The sequence below is a fragment of the Nilaparvata lugens genome, chromosome 10, assembly GCF_014356525.2.
Source record: "Nilaparvata lugens isolate BPH chromosome 10, ASM1435652v1, whole genome shotgun sequence".
Lineage (NCBI taxonomy): Eukaryota > Metazoa > Arthropoda > Insecta > Hemiptera > Delphacidae > Nilaparvata > Nilaparvata lugens.
Window position 1 is genome coordinate 43,058,951 of NC_052513.1, and position 24,076 is coordinate 43,083,026.

Below are 24,076 nucleotides of genomic sequence, written 5' to 3' on the forward strand. Positions count from 1 at the left end.
AGCTTTATCTAATTACAGTTTTATTTAGCATTCTCTGTCATTTATTGTTGAAAATTTAACTTGATAGTTTCTAGTACTGGATCTGATCATATTTACTATTCATATTGGAGGCATTATATTTATAATTTATATTTACGTTTCTATTCATGCAGAGCTCTGCTGTTTTAATTTTGCTTGATTCTCATATTTGTTTAACTTTGTAACCATACTAATCAAGAGAATAAAAAATGCATATGGAACATGAACGACCCCACACTGTATCAACTCAGGGGTTATTTAAAACAATATTTTCACACTATTTTCAGTTATATATTGTAATGTAATTTTTTGGAAGAATGAATTTCAATTTCAATTTATTCCAATTAGCCTATATTAGGTGACATGAAGTGGGTTGAGAATACCCATAAACGAATTATTCAGGAACAAAAAAGTAAGAAATCATCTACAGTATGGTACTTAGAAATTGAAACAATTGAGTTATACGGTAATGAGATATATATTTGAAGTGAAGCTGCGCTTACACCAAAGTTATCAACAAAATGTTAATAACTTAATACTAACTTATAGATTCTAATAGATTGAACATAACTTATCATACACATGATGAACATATGTGTTTGTCAAGTTCCGTTCAATCTAATAGAATCTATAAGGATTAAGTTATGAACATCTTGTTAATAATTTTGGTGTAAACCCAGCTTAAGAGGTACAGCCAAAGTCATGAAATTTTTCTAAAACAAGAAAAAAAGAGTCTACGGCTCTACCCTTAGATCTTGCATATAGAAAAGTTGATAATAGATATAGGATTCTATAACCTAATAGTAGCGAGTTTGATTCTATTAATACAAAATACAAGATTTTGTAATTATACAAAACACTGTGTTTACAAATAACACAGTACAGAATCTATTCAGATTCTATTAACCTATAATATCATTCTTAACTACCTACCGTATGAATGATAGCCTCATGAATACATAAAAACTATTCCTGTTATGATAAAATTCAGTATATTCCATTAGAATTTTAAAATATACTATTGCTCTCCACCAAACTTTTGAATTGGAACAATTTCTCATATTGCTATCCATACAAGTAGATGCAAATCCTATTTCAGCAAACCTGCTTTCCTGGCTGAAGCAAACTGAATGATGTTTTTTTCTTTAACTAGCATTACTGCTGTATTATTATTTTCATGATTTATTGCTTTTTCAATTAATTAATGCCTTTTCAAGAGTAATAATAATTTATTCTATCTCTCTGATCAACCCAGATACAGAATGTTTAATATATGGACTGTAAATTTTTGTGATCTTTATAAAAAAGTTTTCATAACCGCATTTGGACTATTTTTATCAAAATTATAGGGAGGGAAACATAAATTAAAACAGTTTTGGGTTTAACCTGTTGATTCACTCCCAATCATTAATTTGATATTGTGATTGTGGAATGAAATAAATAAATAATTATTGTGACAAAAATATGACATTCTGGTGGATAGGATATCCATATTGTATAAAACCATTTGAAATAATCACAGCCACATAATATTTTTATCGAGGTAGAGAGGAACTTGTTTTGGCTGTTACAGTTTAAATATATCAATCTCGCATAAACTAGCTGAAAGATTTTCTAGAGATTGATAATGCTGTTATGATCAAAAGAGTTCTGTTTTTTCAATAATTGATAATTTTTTGTGACAATTATCCCCAATGGTTCGGTTCAATTATTGTGGATACTGTGACCTATATGGTGGTTTATGGATATTACCAGCAAATGAATAAAATTAGCCTACTATTTCTTAACTGTGCGACTTCTAGTATACAAAATATAAAATATAGATAAAAATATAAAAAGACAGATCACAGACTGTTTGATTCGCAGTAAAACTGTTAGTGATATCCTACTTAGATTCCTGCATGATTGTTACAAAAATATAAGATTCAAATGAACTCCATATCAATTTTAGTAATTTTAAAGCTTACTTTGTCTTCACAACAATTGGTGTCACAAAAATAAGCTGTCAGATCGCATGAATCAATGTTGTCACTGCATTTTTGATACAAAAATATAAAATTCATATGAACTCTATATTAATCTTGGTTACTTGAAACTTTACCTTGTCACCACAACAATTGGTGTCACAAAAATCAGCTGTCAAATCGCATGCATCAAAGTTGTCACTGTCATCTGATTGGATGTACCAGTGAGGGTAGTAGGAGCTTCCTTTCGCGTTCAAAGAATTCCTTGTCTTTTCCTGAAGCATGGGCAGAACTGCAACCAAAAAATAGCAACGTGAGAGAGATAAAATGCAGGTTAATAAGAATAATTTCATATTAATAACAATTAGTTAATAAAAATTCAACTACTTAGCCCAGTCAATGAAGGTCCAAAAAAGCAGTTTCGATCCGAAAATTAAATAAATGTTGAATTTCTCACCATCGATAGAGCCCTCCCAGAGGGTCATTCTCCCAAAAGTCCCAAGAAATCCCTTGGAGCTTCCCCCCCCCTGCCACCTAAAACATGAAAAATGCAGGTAATCATGGAAAATCAATTATACCTGTAACCATTGATTGGAAACAGTTCTATCATATAACATTCGATTCGTTACATTATGGACTAAAATATTAGTCCGCCTATTCATTTTTTCAATAAAACCAACAGTTTTCTTGATAAAATAATATGTATGTAAAAATTTAGGGGGTTTAGATTTGATTTTTTTGTTTTCTTCCATTAACTTCGAAACAAGTAATTTTAAAGAAAAATGAGCTAAATAATTAATGTAGCCACTGTCATTGCAAATCTATTGATGTATATTGTTATGTATTTGCGACATATAATATAACTATTTCCGATCAATGGTTACAGAGATAATTGATTTCCCGTGATTACCTGCATTTTTCAACTTTGAGGGGGGCTAGGGGGGAAAGCTTCAAGGGGATATATTGGGACTTTTGGAAGAATGACCCTCTGGGAGGATTCTATGGATGGTGAGAGATTCCGCTTTTATTTAATTCCGGACCGAAAAAAACTTTTATTACTGGGCTTACTGTTTTGTCGACACAAATACAGACTGCAGAGGTCCATTATGAGCAATTAATTAAATTGTTTGTATACTGGGTATGCTTATTTAATTGAATAAAGAATTTGAATTGGAATTAAAATTGAAAATACTGGTGTATCATTAAGTGAAGGAATGAATTTATGACGAATCATTTTAAATGATGAATTATTCATTAAGATGGGATGAAAGAGATATTGTCAGATTCTCCATCAATTTGAATCACCCCTAAGGAACATGGACTTGGCAATTCCCAGCATGAAAACATCAGCTGCTCAGAGGTCAGCCACATATTTAGAACCAAAATATTTTTAAAAAAACTGCCAATAGCTATTAAAGAAACAGTTCCAATCAAGTCATTCAAATCGAAAACAAAAATTTGCTCCTGGATAATAGAATCAATCATGGAGAACAAATTTCCATACTGTTTCATTCTTATTTTCTTCATTTTGATTATTTTTTCCATGAGTATTATAAATGTTTTCTATGTTAAATTCATCTGAAATTTCTACATCATAGGCCGGTATTCAATTTTCTCTATTTTTAAATTAGTGTGTATAAATGTGGCTTTCATGAACTAATGACTCGCAAGATATATATATTTTTATTCGATGTTTTTACTTTGGCATAAAATCTTAAACAAAAGCAAAATTAGTGGAATCCCGACACATATTCATATATAGTGGGGGACACATTTTCTTAGATCAGCAAATAATCATCCAATTGTGTTAATACCTTGTAAATAATTGTAGCTTATATGCTTTTTGTAATCATGTCTATAATTTGAATAAACACCTCTGGTCGTGTTGTAGCCTACCCTCGACCAGAGAAATTATTATTTTTGTTACTATTAGTTCAAAATAATTTATCTAAGTTATTTGGAATTGACAACAACTCTTTCATTCTTGTATCTTGATAATGGAGGAGCTTCACAGCACGACTGGCTCTGAGGTGCACGTTATAATGGCAGTATTCAATAGACATTGGTGTTGCTCTCCTTGTCTATCATTTGACAAAGCAGATAGCGCTATCCTTCTCCACCTCTGCAACATTGCCAGATAGTTTTTCACTACAGTAATGTATAATAGTTATTTGTGCAACTAGTGCGCAAAGTGTCAGTTTGCTGCACCCTGCACCGAAAGAAACGTTTACGCCCGAGCCGTAGGCGAGGGCGGAATGGTTTCTTGAGTGCAGCAGAGAAACTTTGCGCACGTATTTCACATTAAGTTTTTCCTACAGTTACCATTGAATATGAAAAGTGGGTAATTATGGGTAAAATTGCCTGAAATCCATCAAATGTTTTTCTGTGTAATTTTATTATTGATAAAAGCCTTAATCCTAAAATCCTAAAGTCCTCGTTGTCCTTGGTTATAATATATAATGAATAATAATTAGCGCGTTGTGCTTCGTTGCACCTCTGCTCACTATAGCAGCCACAGCAGTCACTGTTACCAACTTCATTTTGATTTTGCTGCACTGTTGCTCCATATAACCTACTAAGTATTTTGCGTTGCCATGTTGCAAATCTGGAGTGCAGAAAAATTTTTCCCGCACTAGAGCGGAAAAGTGATTCTTTGCGTTCTGTAATCAGTGCAGCAATGGCCACTTTTCAACGTAACTGTAGGAAAATATAATTGATAATCAACAAAATATTTAATCACAAAAATGTATTATCCAATCATTGGAAAATATTTATCCTCAACCAACAAAATATAATTGATTATTTCAAACAAGAATGAACAGTTAATATTACATCAGAAACACTGGTATCAGCTATACCCTCTTTGGAAGGCAGTGGCAAGACAGAGAAACGACAACGCTGTTCTCCATATAAACAGAAGCTGCTCGTTTAGTAGTATAGGATATGTTATTGTTGATTAATATTATATTTCTGCATTGTTCAAAAATAATCTGGCTACTTGGCTGAGCTAGATAAGGATAGTTCTATCTGCTTTGACCAATGATAGACAAGGATAGCTACATCATGTTAATCAAATACTGCCATTATAACGTGTATCTCACTATATATACGAGCTTTTTCAAAGTCAAGAAGTTAGTATTCAGAGTCAAGGAGCAGACCTACTGAACTCATATTCTAATTCTCTAAAATCGTTCTAAAAATTAGTAGGCCGAATACGATGCCACTTTAATGGAACACAATCTACTCGATATTTCGTCATGGAAAAAAACCAATATCCTTCAAAATTGATTACAGTAGGCTGGTTCCACACTGTAAGATCCCCTCATACTTTTTGTAAAGTGAGATAATCCAGATAAGTAGGCCTACACTTATATAGTGAAGTCCCCGTTATAATGGCGCAGTATTTGATTAACACATGATGTTGCTATCCTTGTCTATCATCCGAAAAAGCATATAGCACTATCCTTCTCTAGCTTAGCAGAGTAGACAGATCATTTTTTAACAATGTAGAAATACAATTAATCAACAACATATTTTATCTTAATTATGGAAATTTATTTAACATTTGAAAAATATTTTCTCAACGAGTAATATAATATAACTAGCTGGCCCGGCGAACTTCGTACCGCCAAATAGTTTAATGCATCTCATGGCAAACTTTAGCTGGATGCACACCTGAGGAGGCGCGATTTGGCATTTTATTTATATAGATAATTTTCCAACTGCGAAATAATTAATTTACTGAAAGTCAATTAATACTGAACACCGAAGACAGCACAATTACTCGAAACAAAGCAATGTCTTTTGAGCATGTAAGTCTTTAACGTGAGGCCGCACTGATGGATGGTTACACACAGAACAGTCATTTTGTTTTTAGTCGGGGCGTTTAGAATAAAATACATGGGCGGCTATAGAGTAACACACACTCTTGTCTACTATCTACCGACGGCTGTTGTATGACGCAATGATTATAACAGCTGATTTTTATTTCTTTGTGTGGCCAGCTCACAAATTTTCTCCCATACAGTAAGGATTACATGTAAACTTTGAAGGTCCGTGGGAAAGAGTCCTGAAGTCGGATTAGGCCATAAACCTGGTCCTGAACATAACGAACACAACTAAAAAAATCATCAAATTCGTTGCACACATTAAAAAGTTATTGAATGTCAAAATTTGAGGCTGGAATTTTTATTTATATAGATTCAGAATTTTAATCAAGAATAAACAGTTATTAATATCACATCAGATATACGGGTATCAAACTATCTTCTATAGAAGTAGGCTGTAGCAAGCAGAGAATCGGCAATCCTGTCCTCCTATCTTTCTCCACTGCCATTATAACGTGGACCTCACTACAGTAATAAGAGATAATATTTTCCGCTCATTCACAAGTCTATTTGATTACTTAATTTGAGCTGTCATTATCACCGTGTGATAATAGAAAGCTAAATTTAAAGTGATTAGAAGACGTAATTTGAAAAATGTGTTACAGTTAACACCTGTATTACTGGCGTCTATAGAGAATACACTTGCAACTCCAAATGTGATTATCTGTTTTGATAGACAGTCAGTCATTCTGTAAACAGAGGAACTCTCTATCAGTTGATATTGCTACTCCCTACTGTTCAGTTTGTCTGGTATTTCTGTAGTTAGAAAATGATTTGAAACGTTTGTGCAAAATTATAATGGGATAATATTGTGGCTGGGATACTTTTTGGAAACTTTTTTCATTTGGAGAACTGTGAGTAGGAACTATTGACAATGGATTTTATTTTGAATTATATTCTAGCACTTAGGAAAAACACAGTTAAGCTGGGTTTACACCAAAGTTATTAACAAAATGTTAATAACTTAATCCTTTTAGATTGAACATCACTTTTCATACACATGATGTGCATATGTGTTGTCAAGATCCGTTTATTCTAATAAAATCTATAAGGACGGAAAAATAAACATTTTGTTAATAACTTTGGAGTAAACGCAGCTGGAAGCTTTAAGCTTAATAGTTTGTAAGCTATAAGCTATTAATAACTGTAAGCTGCGTTTACACCAAAGTTATTAACAAAATGTTTATTTTTCCGTTCTTATAGATTGAACGGAACTTAGCGAACACATATGTTCATCATGTGTATGATAAGTTATGTTCAATCTAAGAGAATTTATAAGGATTGAGTTATTAACATTTTGTTAATAACTTCGGTGTAAACGCAGCTTTATTCTATTTTTCCTGTGATTCTAGTATGACTACAAGATGGAATAACCTCCAGAAATTTATTTTTCATATTTTTTATATTAATGTTAGAAAGATTGATATTGATTTTCATATAATTATAGGCTACTATAGTTTAGAGTTCATATTTTATTTTCTGGGGTATTATTATGTAGTAGTAGTTTAACTCTGACTATTCAATGTACAAATAATATTATTCAACAAGAATCCAAATTGATATCATCCACTCTTGCTTTTTGAAGCAATGCAAATAATATATCTAATATCGACAGTGCAAAAGTCTCTATAGGGTGGTTCACAGTGGCATTTAATTCGAATTTCTGTTATAATTATTTCATTTTATTTAGCCTAATATATTATCCATTTTTGTACCTATAATAATTAGGTTGTATTTGAACAAATTAATATGTTATCTCTCACTTCACTTACATCATAATCTGTTCAGTATAGTTCATATAGGCTACTGTAATTTCATATTATGGGTATTTCATCAATGATATGAAAATCATTTTATACTTTCAAGAGATCCCTAGTACCGTAATAACCTTCTTGAGCCGTAAGATATCATCAAAGAGTGATAAATTTAAGAAAATATTGAATTATGTATGCTCTTTTAATAGAAGGTAGTCTACTAGATGCTTTTTATAACGCTTACCAACTAACAAGCATCAGGCCAGACACAGAAATTGAAAAATGAGAAATACTATCTCAAATATATTAGCTTTATTTGGTTGATATAACTTTGAATGAGTTACGACTTTTAAGAAAATATTGAATTATAAACTTATATGCTCTTGTAATAATAGGTAGTCTACTAGCTGCTTTTTTATAACACTTACCAACTAACAAGCATCAGGCCAGACACAAAAATTTAAAAATAATAAATTCTATCTCAAATATATCAGCTTTATTGGGATGATATGAAAGTATTATTTCTGCGTTTTGTGATTGTTGCCTTCTGACACTTAATATAATATATTTATTGTGATTATAGTAGGTCGCCTCCAAGGATAATACTGTATCGTCAATATACTGTATCACTATAATACTAAATATTAGGTATACCTAGTATTATCACTCTCATTGGGTCCAAATCAGTTTCATGATAATCAATACCTATCTTCTACGAAATTTTTAAATATTTCCAATTGGAGATTATACTGCTATCATTTAGAATATTAATTGGTTTGAAATACATAATGAAACTTACAGTTTTTTCCTCCAGTAATCCACTAAATTTCAAATAGTTTTCTGTAAAGTGTAAAGTTTTTAGCTCAAAAATGTCTAGTTTATCCATTCAAAATTGAGACTTTTTATTACTAAGTTACTCTTCTAGATTTTTTGATTGTAGACTCTAATAGTATCTATTTGATTCAAAATTTACTTGTTTATCTAAGTATTGAGGAGCGTAAATTGTTGAAAAGTGAAAGTGACATAACCAACATTTTGATTTGGACAGTATAGTAGGAATTGGAAATGGGACAGTTTTGGGCATGAGCCTGTTGTGTTTTTCCTCATGTTAAGTAATTGTACACAATGTAATAAATACATAAATTAATAGCATTTTTTTCACATTTCACAATGTTTGCATAATGCCTATTTTATACTAAAGTATCAAGTTTTTGTACTAGCTTATTACATAATATTGCAATAAAAATATAATCAATAATACTCAAATAACCCCAGCAAACATTACCAAGAGAGTGAAGAGATTATCGTGAAGTGGTATTTGAAGATAATTTGAGAGGAATCTTGAAGATAATGAGAGATCAAAGCAAGAGGTTCATACTTTATTATTCAATTGACACCCATAAGTTGAGTGGATTCTAAGCCAGATAAAATGCATAAGCTCTAGAATTCAATAGTCTCTACTTCAATCAGCTTTACTCTTCACATTAATTCAACATTTCACCATTAAATTTTGACTATTCAGCAGTTAATACACACATTGATCAAGGAATTTCTTTTAACTGTTCATTATTCAATCGATTTTTTAATTAATTTATTGTTAGGTACTCTAATTTATTTATTGTTTATAGCTTAATTGCAATGAGAAAATCATTTTTGTAATGTGACATGGACTTGGAGTCAGAAATTAATGTATAGGCTACAATAGGACTTCCTATATACCGGACATGCGCCTACTAAAAATAGTACTACAGGAAGGAGGTCCTGCTACAACATATTTAGTTCCTCAATTGAAAGTGTAATCATTTTCCTTCAATTACAAAATGCTAGCCTACAACCAGGGTAGCCTCACAAGCTTTTTGACACAAAATTTAAAAAAAAGTTTCAAAATCATCAGAAAAATTACACTTTCAGTCTCCTCCCCATAAATTCATTGATGACTCACGAAATGTCGTCAGTTTGAATACTTCCATATTCAATTGTCACATTTTATGTTTATGGGCTGCTTGTAATATGAATAGAAATAAAATATTCAGTACCCTCTTTTTGAATTATTTTATTACAACATGTTTCAATATTCATGCCATTTGACTTAAAAATCTTCATTAATTTTTTTCATTTTCAAGTCATTTTGACTTAAAAATGGCATGAATTATGGAACATGTTGTCATAAAATAATTCAAAAAAAAAGGGTACTGAAATTTTTATTTCTATTTATATTTCATATTCAACCTTTTTTCGGACCCTCAAAATTTGTTTCGCCCCCTGTGGAGACCTCTGCTACAGAATATCTTAACCTAAAAACTATACACCAGTGTATGATGATGTAACTACACAGAGTTGTGTCTGGAATATAAATAAAATTATATTGTCTGGGATATATATATTTATTTATCCATTCATTTATTTGTTGATATAATTACATATCATATGAATATGATCGGGATAGAACAACAGGCATTGATAGTCCAAAACTATTTTGTTCCCAAATTTTGATAAATAATAAAATGTCCGAAAAAATAGGTTATGTTCTTACTGAGGAAAGTTAAAGTTCAAAGTTCTGTCCAAAAATTTATATGAGAAATTTTGAATTTAGAATGATTAAAATACCAAATTATAGTCAAATATTGCACTTAATATCACTAAATATGAGTACCTACCCCTTTTAAAATTTTTCAATCACAACATATTTCGGCTATATGATAACATCATTAAGCTATTATTTTCATTTATATTCAACAGTAGCCCTAAAGAAAAAAGACAATGTGTAGCCTATAGAATATTGAAAAGTACTCACAGCCTTTACAATGTAGCATGAAATTCAAAAATATAGATAAAAGGAGAATTATTCTGCATGTAAGCGAATACATGACTTGATTTCAATAAAATTTACTGTGAAAATTGAAGAATATTACGAAAAATCGATTAAGCGCGCACCGGTAAACATAGACGACAATAGAAAATACACGGCTGGAGTTTTTGCGTTGCTTAGCAACCACACTTTGTTTACAGGAGGTGAGCAGCTAACAGCTGTTTATGGGTCTGAGTAGTACCTGGTAACACCTGTTCGTGAAGCGGCTAATAGACAGGGAAAGTAGTGATGGAAAGTTACTGACGGCCAGTACTTTTTATGACGTCACTTTTCATCAATTTTAGTGTTTGTATCTTGATGGAAATAACCTGATACGTTGAACACCTGTTCGAGAAGCGGCTAATAGACAGGGAGAGTAGTGATGGACAGTTACTGACGGCCAGTACTTTTTATGGCGTCACTTTGCATCAATTTTAGTGTTTGTATCGTTGATGGAAATGAGTTGACACGTTGAACATAGCCGTTCGAGAAGCGGCTAATAGACAGGGAAGGTAGACACGGCAAGTTACTGGCGGCTAGTATTTTTTATGAGGTCACTCAGCATCAATAATGTTTGTATAGTTGATGGAAATAACCTGACACGTTGAACACCTCTTCGAGAAGCAGCTAATAGACAGGGAAAGTGGACACGGCAAGCTACTGACGGCTAGTGCTTTTTATGACGTCACTCAGCATCATTAATTTTTAGTGTTTGTATCGTTGATAGAAATAACCTGACACGTTGAACACCTGTTCGAGATGCGGCTAATAGACAGGGAAAGTACACACGGCAAGTTACTGGTGGTCAGTATTTTTTATTATGTCACTTTCCATTAATTTCCATGTTTAATAAATGAAAATCGGTGGAAAGTGAAGTGAGGTATAGGATATAGTATTGTACAGTAAGTGGACAGTATTGGCAGCCAGTAACTTGCGTCTTCCGTTTGTTTCTCTACTTTCCCCTTGAATAATCCGTTATAATGACAAAAAAAACCGCATTACTTTGTTGTAAGATTTTTTGGGCACCGAACTTATAAAAGTCTGTAAAAAAGCAGCAATAATAATATAATAATGTCAAGATTGGAAGTTGAGATGGTCAAATTTGTTGGATAGTTATCATCGAGCATACAAACGCAGAAATAATACTCTTGTCAAACTAAGAACTCGCTACGTCCGTTCAATGAACAGTTTATAAGCTACTGATTCAAAAACATTTCAGGAATCCATTCAAAAATATTATTGTAGAAAAGTCATACAATTATATTCATAAATTTTCTATTGACAGCGTCAATTATTAGAATGAAAAATATAGATTTCATAGAGCTTATGGGCTTCATTAAATTTAATCTTAGACCATTCTAATATATTTTGACTGATAATTCAAATATTTATAGAAATTGAAGTAGGCAGATAAAATGTACTTTTTGTGTAGTTGAGAAGTGTATATTGTGGTAATAATTCATATTGAATGAAAAAGACTAAGAAATTGTCAAAAAGCCACAGATTCATTGATATTTTGAAAGATCGGTTTCGGTTATTACACCATTGCCAATAAATCTGTGGTTTTTTGACAATTTCTTAGTCTTTTTCATTCAAGATAAAAAGTAAGTAGGTAGGTAGGTACTCAAGTTGCAAAGAATTTGAAGAAAGAAATAAATAATTTTTCATGTTTAATATTTTGATATTTATGTATTGAAATATGAAGATATGGCTGACACAGTTCACTCACAATATTGGTCCACCCATTCAAACGTATTATATAAATAATATAAAAAATATGTAGATATGGCCTTACAGTACTTAATCCATTCACAATATGGGGCCACCCATTCAAACCTTCATATTAAGATATTTTCAAGATAATAAGATATTAAGATGAGTTTCAATATTAAGATATGAAATTTTTTGTTCGAAGATTGTCACAAATGTTTATAAATTCGCCATGGATCCAGTACAACGTAAAGCTTCGAAATCGAACCATGAATCGAGTTTGGACAGCATGAATGAAATATATTCAGACGAGAAGAAGTCAACAGCTGTGGGTGAGCAATTCTTACATAGATGAAACAAACAAATTTAAATTGTTATTCTATGATCTCAACAAGACTCATGTACAGTTGCAGAAAAGTCTGACAAATTTTAACGTGGATTGAATGACATTTTGAATGTCACAAGAACCAATATTAGAGAAAATAAGCTGCATTTACACCAGAGTTTTAACAAAATATTAATAACTTAATCAATTTTATATATTCTATTAGATTGAACATAACTTATCATGCACATGGTGAACATATGTGTTTGTCAAGCTCCGTTTAATCTAATAGAATCCATGAGGATTAAGTAATTAATATTATGTTGATAACTTCGGTGTGAACCCAGTTTAAATCAGTACCTACTTAAAGTTGAAACTTGACAGACTTTTGTGCAATCGGGTCTGAGTTTTTAAAAGGATATTACCTACATTAGAATAGATATTTTAGTAGGATATAATAGAATATTCCCTTCATTCAACACAGTAAATCAGAACATCAATATCGTAGCCTGTCAAATATAGGAGAATACTTGAAAAAATTTGATTCCATTATCACATATATAAACAAACTGTGAATGTGGGATGTTAATTCGAGTTAATTCATATACCGGAACCGCGTAGGCTACTCAATCACTGCTCTGAAGTACCTTACAGTATGACATTTTGAAGTTGAACTGCTTCAAATACCTCTTTTTGACGTTTTTTTAGCCATTTCTCATTTCTCCATTTGTATTTTTTCATAGCTTTCTAGCCTATGAGATGCTGACACTCAATCCTCATTTATATTTTTCCATAGCTCTTTAGCCTAAGAGATGCTGACACTCAATCCGAAAATTTCATGAATCTGGAATGTATCCAAGTCAAGTATCCCAAAAGTATATGTATTTTCCTCTCCTGTGAGAGTTTAGAAATATAGTATTCCATGGAAATCATACAAAGTAATCTAAAGCTCACTGTGAAATATTCATCAAGGAGTACGGTACATAAATATGAGACGAGGTGAAATAAAAACTATATTGTCAGTTCCACATGATTTATTTTAGCCAAACTCAATTTTTATGCACTAAGACTAGGGCATCAGTGGTCTTCAGTGGTCTACTTTGAATTAGAATAAATTAGACCGCTGAAGATGCCTTATTAGAGATTTGAAACTTAAGTTCGGCTCAAATGAATGAAGTGGAACTGACAATATAGTTTCTATCTCACCTTAATATGGAGAGATTCCACAATATCTCTGTTCATAGTGTAAAATATGAAACACTTGAAGACAATCATTATTTTTTATTGACCACAAATCAGTTGGATATAATAATTAACAGGTAATATAGTTTCATTGAATCATAGGATATATTAAAACAAATCGAAAGTGATTCATTTATTCCTTTATAAGTTGTTGAGAGTTCAAAAGTTCAAAAATACTGTACTGTTTTTCAACAAGTAGAGGCTACCTTATCGTACCTATAATGTTTCTATCATTTTGATGATGTACTTATATTGTATCAATCAATATAAAGATGTAGAGCAGTTGATTAGAAGCATATTTGATGTTGTACCGTTTTTCAACAAGTACCTTATCGTACCCATGATGTCGTTCTGGATGTAGAACAGTTGATTAGGAATAGGCTGCTATATCAGATACTAGTATATCATTTATCACCAGTAGATATGTTCCATTATCAATAGAGACTTGAATTTTTCTCAGGTCTGTTTTCTTTTCAAATATGAATATTCCTAAACTTTAATTATTTCTTGTACTATACCTAATCTATATAGCCTAGGCTAACTGTTTTTAATAAATCTCTGTCATTCAAACATAAATTTTACAGTTTTTCAGCAATAGTTTTATTTGATAATTTTTTTTTTTAAAGATAGATAATCTGTGACATTCAAACATAAATTTTACAGTTTTTCAGCCATAAATCCATTTCCTCATTATTTTTTGTAATTATAGAGTTCATGCTTTCCAATCTGTTTCAATTATTCATACTTTCAAACAAATGTTACAAATTGTAATTGTATTTGACGTTGTCACCATTTTTTTCTGTAATGACAGTGAATGATTTTGATTTGATTTCAGATACTGTTGTTGGTGAGATATTGTGAATTCTATCCATAATAAAAACACTGGGCTGTTGTCAAAAGTATCACTTATTCATTTTTAAAATCACAAACATGTTTCAAAACCAATGGTGTCATCTTCAGTGTGAGAAATTAAAAACCAATTTTTAAAATAAATAAGTGATATTTTTGACAACAACCCAGTCTTTTCATTATTTTGATTTGATTTGATGATTGAATAGTAATTATGATGAATGTTTGAAGACTATATTTAATGGAATTGCAGATTCGTATGGATTGGGTGTACGACACTTACAAATGTTCCTCCTCTTCTTGTGCCTGGTCACAAGCTACATCAGTAGAGTCAACTTATCAGTAGCTATAGTTGCTATGTCCGAGAAACAAGATAATGCCACTGATATCAAGGTAAATCTATGAACAATTTCCAATAACTGATAAACCAATAACAAATTTCAGATTTCCAAGATTTTTTATCAGATATAGATTTCCAATAACAAATTAAAACTGTGAAAAGGATGAATCATGTAATATTACATTTTTCTTCTCACATTGGAATCGAATCTTCAATTCGAGATCTATGGAACTTTATAGTAAATGTCAGAGTTATCAATAGACGGATAAACTTTTTGACGGAGAATTTATTATCGTAAATGTTTGTTGCATTGTTCCATGGTGTCACCGAGGCTTGGTTGGCAGAATTACTGGATAAATGGTTTATTTGAATCGAGATATGTATAAAAATTAAAATAACATTTTCAAATTAAAGTTTTATTGAGAACAGATGTAGAATGTGAATTCTAAACTTATAAGTTATAATTTTGTGTTGACGTGTCTGTAAAGATCGATATTGAACAGGGCGTTGTCTTTCGTGACTGGCAATTTGTGTCTTTTCCTGTTCTTGGCTTCTTCTGAAAAATGGCTTGCTACAAGTACTGTTGTCGTAGAGTTTTGCTCTGAATCATTTTCGTTTATTAATGTTTTAAATGAGTTTATATAAATTTTTGTGCATAATTAGTTGTTAATGTAGTAAAGCCAATAGCCACTGTGTTTCAACTGTAAACTAGATAAGTATTTTTTAGTTCGTAATAACTCTGAAATCATTAGGCTTGTAAGTTATTGTTCTTTGTATATTTCTGTGTTTTGCCAAATTTTCATCTGAAGATTATAAGTTAATTTGCTCTGAAAACTGGATTTCTCATTCATAGGCAATAGATCCATTCACAGTTTATCAAGAATCTATTTTATTGGAGCCGACAACTTTCCTTAGGTGATAGGTGTTAAATGCTATTCCAACCATTTAAGGAAAAATTGGTAGCACGGCAAATGGTACGCCCTGGTGTGGGACTGAATCACCACATTTGTTCCAAATGTTACCCCTGTGGTGGACCGAATTACAAAATAAATAATCCCAAATGGTACACTATGAAATCCCTGGTTATAAAATTATTAGTAGGATAGATATCTTGATGGGTTGTGAATGGTTTGTTGCTGAGTGGGAAATCGGTTCAAGAGAGATCAAGTCCTAATGAATATATTATCTGTGCAGACTAGCAAAATGGCATACAATATGAAAAATATAAAAATGATGATGAGTTAATAGCTGCCTTAACACAACTGTTTGATAATTTTAAACAAGAGCAAAATGCTAGGTTTGATGAGCAAAATGCTAGTTTAATGCTAGGTTTGATGATATGAAGCAAGAATTTGCTGAAACATTGAGTGATAATCAGGAAAATGAAAACAAATTGAAGCAGAATGATAGTAGTGTTAAGTTACAAGATCAACTCATTCAAGTTTCTGACAATGTAGGCCTAGTTACTGTTGTTGAAAAAGTCAACCATAGTGAAAGTGTAGAATTGAGTAAAGAAGTAGGTAGGGAGTTGTCTTCATTGAAAGTCAACTATCAAGAAAGTACTATTGCTACATTGAAGGTTAGGAAAACAGTAAACAAATCAAATGTTTCTATGGATCAGATACTACATCAAAAGTTAGGAAGATTGTAAACAAAATGAATGATTACATGAGACAGGTTTCTGTGGAGGTTAGGAATAATGTGAACAAAATGAATGTTGCTTTGAGTCAAGTTGATGAGTTCAACTTTCACTTAGAATTGAAAAAGTGTATGCTATGCATTCTCAAGTGAACATGACGAATTTTGTAGGCAAAACTGCTTGGTTGAAACAAATGAACCATGAATAAAATCATGCTATTGAAGAAAACAAAGCACAAAGTCTCCATTGATGTGTTAGTATTCAAAGGTTGTTTCAAGTTGCTTACTTACAAGATGATAACTGTGAATCACATGATGGAAGGGTATTCCCCAACACACAATGATTAGGAATCCTGTGTCATGCCGGGATTCAGAATAGCAATGACCGTAAATACTACGTATGGTAAGAGTCCATAATTGTATCTTTTTTCTTTCCTATAGCCTATTTTTCTTGGCCCTTGATCTTTTCAATTTTCGATTCTTTCCTGTCTTTGTGTAATATTCAGTAAATTTCTTCTATGAAGCATATCTTAACCAATCTTGTCCATAGTCATTTAAATTTGTATTTTTTCTGAAATAATTTAGAAGTTGAAATAGTAGCTTATTTTCCAATCTTTAAATTGTTGATAAAACTTAACTTTTCTAGAATCTATCCACTGTAGTGTAAAGAATTATGTGCTTGTGACATATTTTTTCATCATGTATCACTTATGTGAAGTGTATCAATTTTGTGTGTATTGTTTTAGGGAATTTATTTACCCAGTTTTCTTTTTCTCTTGTTTGTATTTTTAGGGAACTTATTTACCCAGTATTTCATCTTGATCATCTTTGTATCATAATCTTGAAATGTTTGTACTTATTATACAGTCTTTAAGTTTTAAATTATTTTAAAAAATAAATGGTTCAATTTAAAACGTTTTGTTATATTATTAATTGAAATAAGTTTTTGTGATTGATTTTTTTTTTAATTTTAAAACTGTTTGTTCTATAAATTTTGATATGATTGATTATCGTTTGAAATGGATGCTGGAGTGTATGTAGAATTTTTAGTGGGGTTTGTTGATTAGAATTTTGCTGGTATGTGATTGTGTTTTTTGAGATGGAAACCCATTATTGCCTAAAGAAGGAATAACAGAGGTTATGACTTGGAGAGGCAGTAATGAGATAATATTTTTTGTGTTGATTACTAATGTTGATTGCCATAGATGCAGATTAATTATGAATATTGTTTGCCTTTGAAGCAAAATATTATTGATGTTTTGAATGATTTCTTGTTTAATGATTGATAGTAAAGTTTTGTCATGAAATGTAGTTTGTGTTTAGAACATTGAAAAGTCGAAATAAACTATAGTATCCAACAAACGATGATTAACAATATTAAATAATTTGCTTTTTATACAATTTTTGAACAAATTAAAACTAAATAATTTTGAAACCCTGAATGATAAATCATAAATGTGAAATGAACATGCTATAAATGAAATGTTATATTAAATGATAATGAAATGCAAATATATTATGAAATGATTGAATAGAAGACCAAATGTCTGAAATTATTGAAATATGTATTGAAATTAAATTTTTGTTGTGTTGTTATGATGTTTGTTTTTACAATTTTGATAATGATACAGGGTGTTATGAAATTATATTTCTATTTTGAAGAATGGATTAAAATTTGATATTTGAACAGTGAATAAATGAATGATTTTTTTTTTTTTTAATTTATCATTGATATGTCCATATTTCACAATTTATGTATTGCTGACTGTATAATAAGATGTTAACAAATTTCCATTTCATAGATACTTAAAATAATTTTCATGTGTATTAGATTGTATTGATAGCCTAATCAAGTTTTTCTTTTAGTTTATAAGTATTTAAGACAACAGGTACAGCACAGACATTAACATTGAAATAGTTATCATGTGAATCTCGAAATCAGTAACAAGTGAACGCCATGAAGAGTGTTAAGAACATTTGGGTGATTTTCGAACTAGTGTGACATATCTACGCCAAAATCAACGCTGCGGCCTACACCAATAACTACGCCAATGTCAACACCAATAACTACGCCAAAATCTACGCCGATGCCTGTGCTGATGCCAACGCGAATATCTATGCCGATGCCTGCGCCGAAGCCAATATCTGCGCCAATGCAAATGCCAAAATCTACGCCGATGCCTGTGCTGATGCCAATGCCTGCGCCAATGCCAAAATCTGCGCCAATGCTGATGCCAACGCCAATAACTATGCCAATGTCAACGCCAATAACTAAGCCAACAACAAAAATCAATGCCAATGCCTGCGCCAATGCCAATAGCTACGCCAACGCCAATATCTACGTCAATGCCTGCACCAATGCCAATAGCTACGCCAATGCCTGCGCCAATGCTGATGCCAACACCAAATCAACGCCGATGCCTGTGCTGATGTCAATAGCTACGCCAACGCCAATGCCAATATCAACGCCGATGCCAAAGCCGACACCAAAGCATACACCAATAGCAATGCCAATGCTTATTGCTGACTCTGTATCTCAAACTTCAACACTACTGCATTACCTGGAGGTAATTGCCATCCATGTTCACATTCACAACTTGAATTCAGAAGAACAGTCACAGTATCATGAAAGAATTAATTCAAAAAATCCTCTCCTAAATTATTCCTGTATGCAGAACTCTAAACCTTGAAAGCTGAAAATATCAAAAAACCAAACCTTACCTAAATTAATCCTCACCTAAATTAATCCTGTATGCAGCGTCTATCTCTTTTCCAAAAAACGAATTACATTGTCATTTCAAGCCTGAAATGTACATTGTATAATTACAAATATGATACAAAATTTATGTGACTCTGTATTGAATTTGGAATGCAGCCGTCTACTACAAACATGAAGCAATGCTAACTGAGATGTCACCGGTATCAAGTTTGGAATGCAGCCGTCTACTACAAACAGGAAGCAATGCTAACTGAGATGTCACCTGTATCGAGTTTGATATGCATCAGTCGACTACAAGTATCAGCCCAACACTACGTGCATCCAGATCAGCCCAACACTAACGTCATCACATTGGAGTCACACTTAACTGAAAATCATTCTGAGTGCCTTAACGGACTGTTTTCCAAAATGTGCATCAATAAAATCAATCGCGTCAATAGTGAAAGAAATGAACATTTTTTGATTTATTGAAATTTTATGTGAAAATTAAATGTAACAATTCATCAATTCATTTAAAAAAAAAAAATAATAATAATAATAATTTTTCATTCAACATACTAAATTTTCTTTATGCAATAAAAATTAAATTTTCTATCTATTAAATTTTTTGTGCAATTTCAAAAAACTATTCTTTACATATTAAACTTTCTGTTGAGATATTTTTCTTTAAATTATAAAGCTAAATCAAAAGTAATATTGATATTCTATATTTTGAGATATTGTTTGGAAACATATAACAAACGCTATTGATGAATTTTTATAATAATTTTCAATATTATTGGATGACATGTATGTTTTTCTAGAAAAAATTGTTACTGTTCTCAAATTTAAATTTCAACAATTTTCATTAGGGTCAATGTAATTTTTTCTTTAAATTTTCAAACAGTAAAATTTTTTTTTTTATGTCAAGAGGGGGGTATTTGTAATATTACATTTTTCTTCTCACATTGGAATCGAATCTTCAATTCGAGATCTATGGAACTTTATAGTAAATGTCAGAGTTATCAATAGACGGATAAACTTTTTGACGGAGAATTTATTATCGTAAATGTTTGTTGCATTGTTCCATGGTGTCACCGAGGCTTGGTTGGCAGAATTACTGGATAAATGGTTATTTGAATCGAGATATGTATAAAAATTTAAAATAACATTTTCAAATTAAAGTTTTATTGAGAACAGATGTAGAATGTGAATTCTAAACTTATAAGTTATAATTTTGTGTTGACGTGTCTGTAAAGATCGATATTGAACAGGGCGTTGTCTTTCGTGACTGGCAATTTGTGTCTTTTCCTGTTCTTGGCTTCTTCTGAAAAATGGCTTGCTACAAGTACTGTTGTCGTAGAGTTTTGCTCTGAATCATTTTCGTTTATTAATGTTTTAAATTGAGTTTTATATAAATTTTTGTGCATAATTAGTTGTTAATGTAGTAAAGCCAATAGCCACTGTGTTTCAACTGTAAACTAGATAAGTATTTTTAGTTCGTAATAACTCTGAAATCATTAGGCTTGTAAGTGATTGTTCTTTGTATATTTCTGTGTTTTTGTCAAAATTTTCATCTGAAGATTATAAGTTAATTTGCTCTGAAAACTGGATTTCTCATTCATAGGCAATAGATCCATTCACAGTTTATCAAGAATCTATTTTATTGGAGCCGACAACTTTCCTTAGGTGATAGGTGTTAAATGCTATTCCAACCATTTAAGGAAAAATTGGTAGCACGGCAATCAAAAACTAGATATTCATCCAGAATAGAATAGAATTTGGAATATTTTCTTTATTCAACACAGCAAAACTAAACATCATGCAGTTGAATATCGTCACTAAATCTATAGCCTATCTCTATAGCGAGGTCCACGTTATAATGGCAGTATTCGATTCACATTCTTATTCTTATTCTTTTTGAAACATTTATTTGTAAAAATTTGGGAGAAGACAGTTTTGGGCTATGCCTGTTGTCTTCTCCCAATCATATTATATTTATTATAATTATGATTTGTAATTGTCAATGAAATGAATAAATGAACATTGGTGCTACTATTCTAGTCTATCATTCGACAAGGCAGATAGCGCTATTCTTTTCCAGCTCTGCAACGTTGCCAGATCGTTTTTCAACAATTCAGAAATATAATTAATCAACAACATAATTTATCTCGATTAAGGAAATGTAGGTATTTTAATTCATTGCTCATTGGAAAATATATTGTATCTCAACGATTAAAATAAAATTGATTATTTTAAACAATAATTAACAGTTGATATTACATCAGATATACCAATATCAGCTATAGCCTACATTTATTTTTTGTGCATGTATTATGAATGAAGAAATACATAAATGGAATCAATAGCTTTCTTCTAATTTAAATTTGACTGATAACAGATTTTCTTGTGTTTGGAAGGTTTTGAGGGCGGCCCTCAACAGGGGGTTAGGACTGGCCACGGGAGATGCGGGGCTTCCCTTAATGACTGGGACAGTTTACCTTCCCCTGTGATTGTGATTGTGGAGAGGCTAGACAGACGATGAAGCACATCATCAGAAATTGTAATATACGTGCCTACCAATGCGATTTAAATGATTTTATCTTGGCTTCTCCACAATCACTACACTACATTGACAACCTCGACATCAAAATTTAATATATTTACAATATTATATTAACCTGACAACGGTCTCATGACCTGATTTTTCTTTGACTACCTATGTGTTTGTGTGCGTCTATATATATATGCCAACGCTAATAATAATATAGCAATCCTCTATTGAAGACAGTGGCAAGGCAGAGAATCGGCAACTCTGTTCTCTCATATTTCTCAACTGTCATTTTAACGTGGACCTTACTATAGTCGTTGTATAGAGTCTACATTTATTTTTTGTGCTTGTATTATGAATGAAGAAATACATAAATTTGATCAATAGCTTTCTTTTAATTTAAGTTCCACTGATAACAGATTTTCTTGTGTTTGGAAGGTGTTCACCTGGAATGAAAGGATAAGAGGGGAGTGCCACTTTCCATCAATTTCCATGTTTAGTAAATGGAAATCTGTGGAAAGTGAAATGAAGTACAGTAAGTGGAAAGTACTGGCAGCCAGTAACTTGCGTCTTCCGTTTGTTTCTCTACTTTCCCCTTGAATAATCCGTTATAATGACAAAAAAACCGCATTACTTTGTTGCAAGATTTTTTTGGGCACCGAACTTATAAAAGTCTGTAAAAAGCAGCAATAATAATATAATAATGTCAAGATTGGAAGTTGAGATGGTCAAAATTGTTGCATAGTTATCGTCAAACATACAAACGCCGAAATAATACTCTTGTCAAACTAAGAACTCGCTACGTCCGTTCAATGAACAGTTATAAGTCACTGATTCAAAAACATTTCAGGAATCCATTGAAAAATATTATTGTAGAAAAGTCATACAATTATATATTCATAACTTTTCTATTGACAGCGTCAATTATTAGAATGAAAATATAGATTCTAGAGTTAATGAGCTTATGGGCTTTATTAAATTTCATTTTAGACCATTCTAATATATTTTGACTGATAATTCAAATATTCAGAGAAATTGAAGTAGGCGGATAACAAGTACAAAAGTACTTAAGTTGCAATGAAATAAATATTTTTCATTCATAAAATAGAATTATAGTACCAAATACCAAGAATACCAAGAATAAGTATACCAAGAATACAAATTGTAACTACTAGTTTCGGAAATACATAAATTTGATCAATAGCTTTCTTTCAATTCAAATTTGACTGATAACAGATTTTCTTGTGTTTGGAAGGTGTTCACCTGGAATGAAAGGATAAGAGGCGAGTGCCTGAGCTCGTTCTTCTGGGGCTACCTGATAATGAATCTGCCAGCCGCTGTTTTAAACCACAAATTCAATGGAAAAATGCTTTTGGGAGTAAATTTATTCATCAACAGTATTCTAGCTCTATCGACTCCGTTTATTGTGACGCAATTTGACTATCCGTCATTGATTGTCATAAGAATATGTCAGGGTTTTGTTCAGGTAAGCTGCTCTCCTTTAAAACTTTTTTATTCAATAATTTCTGATTTTCATTTTCATCCGTTTCTATTTTAATTTCCACCTGTACTGAAGTGCTATCTTTATTCATTAGGTACCACATTTGTTTCAGATACATTCATTTATTCATTTATACAATAAGAACATTATCAAAATTATGTTTGCGATGCAGTCGTCGACTGATGGCTCTGAATTTTATATAATAGAATATTGCAACTTTTACAATTTTTTTACAAAACTTGCAAACTTTGTATGGCTTAGCAATAATATTCTAGGTCGATAATGCAATACATTTTTGTTCCTATAGCCTAAAAACATCTATATATGTGTTCTTGTGCACTGTATATGACAATAAAGAATTATTTAATTGAATATTGAATTGATAGGGAGAGGAAAAATAAGGTAACCTTGTGCTATTCCTCTCCCAAATTTACATAACACATAGTCCGAAATAGGTTAAGTCTTGTAGTTCATCAATTCACTAAATTTTATGTCCCCAAATATTTTCACAAAGTAGATTTTCAGATTTAGATGCTTGAAAATTAAACATCATGGAAGAAATATTTCACATTATTATAACTAGAATAGGAAATATTCACATATTAGAAAATGTAATTTTGAAGAATTACCGAAAAACAAACTTAATTCTAAAAGCACAGCTGAAATAAATGAATACAATAAATAAATGAAATTATATGGAATAAAATACAATAAATTTATTGAAGTCACTTTTTCTAATAATCATTATTTC

General features: G+C 31.4%; 2 protein-coding genes across 2 annotated transcripts in view; one reads left to right on the forward strand and one right to left on the reverse strand.

Annotated features, from left to right (window-relative positions):
• LOC111050580 overlaps window positions 1-10,607 on the reverse strand; it is a 553,956-nt gene extending 543,349 nt beyond the window's left edge. The window contains 2 exon segments of the mRNA XM_039436032.1: window positions 2,120-2,274; window positions 10,418-10,607. Coding sequence (XP_039291966.1) covers window positions 2,120-2,274; window positions 10,418-10,490 — 228 coding nt within the window. The 5' untranslated portion in view covers window positions 10,491-10,607.
• Window positions 10,608-12,392: 1,785 nt separating this feature from the next.
• The window catches only part of LOC111050581 (putative inorganic phosphate cotransporter), a 28,301-nt gene continuing 16,617 nt past the window's right edge, over window positions 12,393-24,076 (forward strand). The window contains 3 exon segments of the mRNA XM_039436902.1: window positions 12,393-12,513; window positions 14,851-14,990; window positions 23,080-23,310. Of these exon segments, the coding sequence (XP_039292836.1) occupies window positions 12,414-12,513; window positions 14,851-14,990; window positions 23,080-23,310 (471 nt within the window). The 5' untranslated portion in view covers window positions 12,393-12,413.